This window comes from Octodon degus, unplaced genomic scaffold, assembly GCF_000260255.1.
Source record: "Octodon degus isolate 3935 unplaced genomic scaffold, OctDeg1.0 scaffold00086, whole genome shotgun sequence".
In the NCBI taxonomy this organism is placed as follows: domain Eukaryota; kingdom Metazoa; phylum Chordata; class Mammalia; order Rodentia; family Octodontidae; genus Octodon; species Octodon degus.
In genome coordinates, this window is record NW_004524662.1 from 3,506,691 (window position 1) to 3,509,599 (window position 2,909).

The 2,909-nt window shown below is 36.4% G+C and overlaps 1 protein-coding gene across 1 annotated transcript; it reads right to left on the reverse strand.

Annotated features, from left to right (window-relative positions):
- Positions 1-6: 6 nt before the first annotated feature.
- Positions 7-1,842, reverse strand: LOC101590357 (zinc finger protein 655). The gene has a single exon (XM_004637078.2). The coding sequence runs from the start codon at positions 1,805-1,807 to the stop codon at positions 176-178; it is 1,632 nt and encodes a 543-aa protein (XP_004637135.1). The 5' UTR covers positions 1,808-1,842; the 3' UTR covers positions 7-175.
- Between the last annotated feature and the right edge of the window lie 1,067 nt (positions 1,843-2,909).

Below are 2,909 nucleotides of genomic sequence, written 5' to 3' on the forward strand. Positions count from 1 at the left end.
AGCTTTTCTCACCGGTATGGATTGCAGGAGCCAATTAAGAGTTTAACACTAAAAGCTTCCCAATATTTATCACATTCAGAGGGTCTGTCTCAAGAATTCCACCTTAGAATATAGTCTGAGCTCTGACTGAAACTTTACCATGCAGTACATACTGACTTCACCCTGGTGTGAACTCTCAGATGTTGAATGAGGACTGAACTTGACTAAATGTCTTCTCATGTTCACTGCATTCATAAGGTTTCTCTTTGGTATGAATTGGTTGATGCTGAACAAGATGTGCTCTCTGACTGAAGTTCTTTTCCCAGGCATCACAGTCAAAGACTTTTTCTCTGGTGAGTACTTCTTGTTGCAGGATAAGATCTGAGCTATGACTGAAACTTTCCTCATAATCATTACATTCATATGATTTCTCTTTCCTAGGCATTTTGTGATGCTGAATAAGGCATGAGGTCTGACTGAAAGCTTTTCCACACTCATTACATTCATGTGATTTATCTCCTGTATGAATTCGTCGATGCTGAATAAGATGCGAATTCAATCTGAAGTCTTTTCCACATTCATTACATGTATAGGGTTTTTCTCTGAAACAAATTCCTTGATGTTTAACATAGGCCAACCCACATTCATCATATTCATAGGATTTTTCTTCATGGTGGTGGACCCTCTGATGTTCAACTAGATATGAAGTATGACAGAAGTCACTGCCACATACAGTACACCTACAGGGCATCTCTCTGTGAATTCTCTGGTGTTGAGTAAGGTGTACACTACGACTGAAGACTCTTTCACAGTTGTTACACTTGTAAGATTTGGCTTTGGTGTGAATCTTCTTATGCTGAATTACATCTGAACTCTGACTACATGATTTATTAGACTTTTCACAGGATTTATCAGATGCTTCACATTTATAAGGTTTTTCTCTAGTGTGTATTCTTTTATGTCGACTGAGACTTGAGCTCTGACTGAAAGATTTTTCACATTCTTTACATTTGTAGGGTTTCTCTCTGGTATGGATTCTTTGATGTCTAGTAAGGGCTGAGCTCTGATGAAAGGTTTTCCCACATGTATCACATTTATAGGATTTCTCAGTGGCAGAAATGCTCTCCCATTTATTAAAGTGGGAGAGATCCATTGGGCTTTCTTTGTATTCACTATTCTGAAAATTCTGTTGTAGATTTATGTGTTCATGTTTATCAGCAGCTGAGTTCTGGAAGTTCATATCATACTTACTGTCATCAATATTCTGTATTCTAAGAACTCTGTGCCCTGTATCAAGGGCAGAATCCAGACTGAAGCTTTTTTCAGGTTCATTACATTCACTGTTCTCACTGGTGAAGGTTTTCTTGCTGATTGCTATTTGTCTAAACTCTCTTTCGAGGAAGAGAAATTTCCTTAGGATTTCCTGAAGCCTTTCTAATCTGTCCTCAGACTTATATACTTCTCTAGTCTCAGGAAATTGGACAATATCCTGTTTGAGTCTTCCTACTCTCACTTTGTATGAATGTACTTCTTCCGAAATTTTCTGCTTAGGAATCAACAGCTTGTTCTCGTCTCTGGTTTCTCCATCTGAGCAGTCACCTCTTAAGACTTCTCTATTCTTAGTTTCCAGATCAAAGACCTGTAGATCTTGTTCCAGCTGGAAGATCCCATCAGGCTTGGAAATTGGAAATCCCCCAGTGAGTCCCTGCTCCATGTCGGTGCCCTGCATGAATTGAGGCTCTGGGGAGAGACACTCAGACCGGGTCTCCAAAGACTGAAACTGGACCCTTGGTGATCCTGAGGCTTCTTGGGCTGACAGTTCCTCCATCCCTGTTCTGGAGAACAATGACCATCACCGAGCAGAGAGGCCTCCAATCTTATCTTAATTCCTTTTATTTCTCTCTCTCTCTTGTCTAACTTCTCTGAATAGTATTTCCAGAACTATATTGAATAGGAGTAGTGATAGTGGACATCTTTGGCTTGTCCTGATTTTAGAGTAAAAGCTTTTAGTTTTTGCTCATTTAGTACAATAGCTATTAAAAGATAGCTTTTGTCAGATTGAGGTAACGACCATCTATTCTAATATTCTATAGGGTTTTTATCATGAATGAGTGCTGGGCCTTATCAAGAGCATTTTCTGCATTTATTGAGATGATTTTGTGATTTCTGTGTTTGGCTTTGTTGATATGACATATTACATTTACTGATTTGTTTATATGGAACCATCCCTGCATTCATGGGATAAATCTGCTTGGTCATCATGTATACTCTTCTTGATGATTTGCTATATTATGTTTGCTAGTATCTTATTGAGTATTTTTGTATCTATGTTCATTGGACATTAGCTTGTAGTTCTCTTTTTTGGTTGGATCTTTTTCTGATTTTGGATCAGAGTAATATTTGCCTCCAGGAATTAGTTTTGGGGAATTGCTTCCCTTTCATTAAATATTTTGAAGAACATTGACATTAAATCTTTTCTAAATTTTTTGTAGAATTCAGTAGTAAATATAATCAGGACCTGGGATTTTCTTGTTGGTAATTTTTTAATTACATTTTCAATTTCATTTAATGATATTGAGTTATTGAGAATGTTTATGTCTTCTTGCTTCAGCTTTGATAATTCATGTATATCTAGGAATCTGTCCAACCTACTATGCTGTCCATCCAAAGTGAGTGAAGATTTTTGATGTAGGTATTGATGATCTTCTGATTTTCCATATGATCTGTAGTGATTTCACCCTTTTTCTTCCGTATTACATGCCTTTGAGTCTTTTCTTTGTTTTTTTATTTTTATTTTTTTTGCTAAGGCTAGCTAATGATATATCAATTTTATTTATTCTTTCAAATAAAACAATTTTTGATTCATTAATTATTTGTATTGTTTTCTTATTCTCAATTGTGTTCATTTCTGCTCTAGTATTTATAATTTC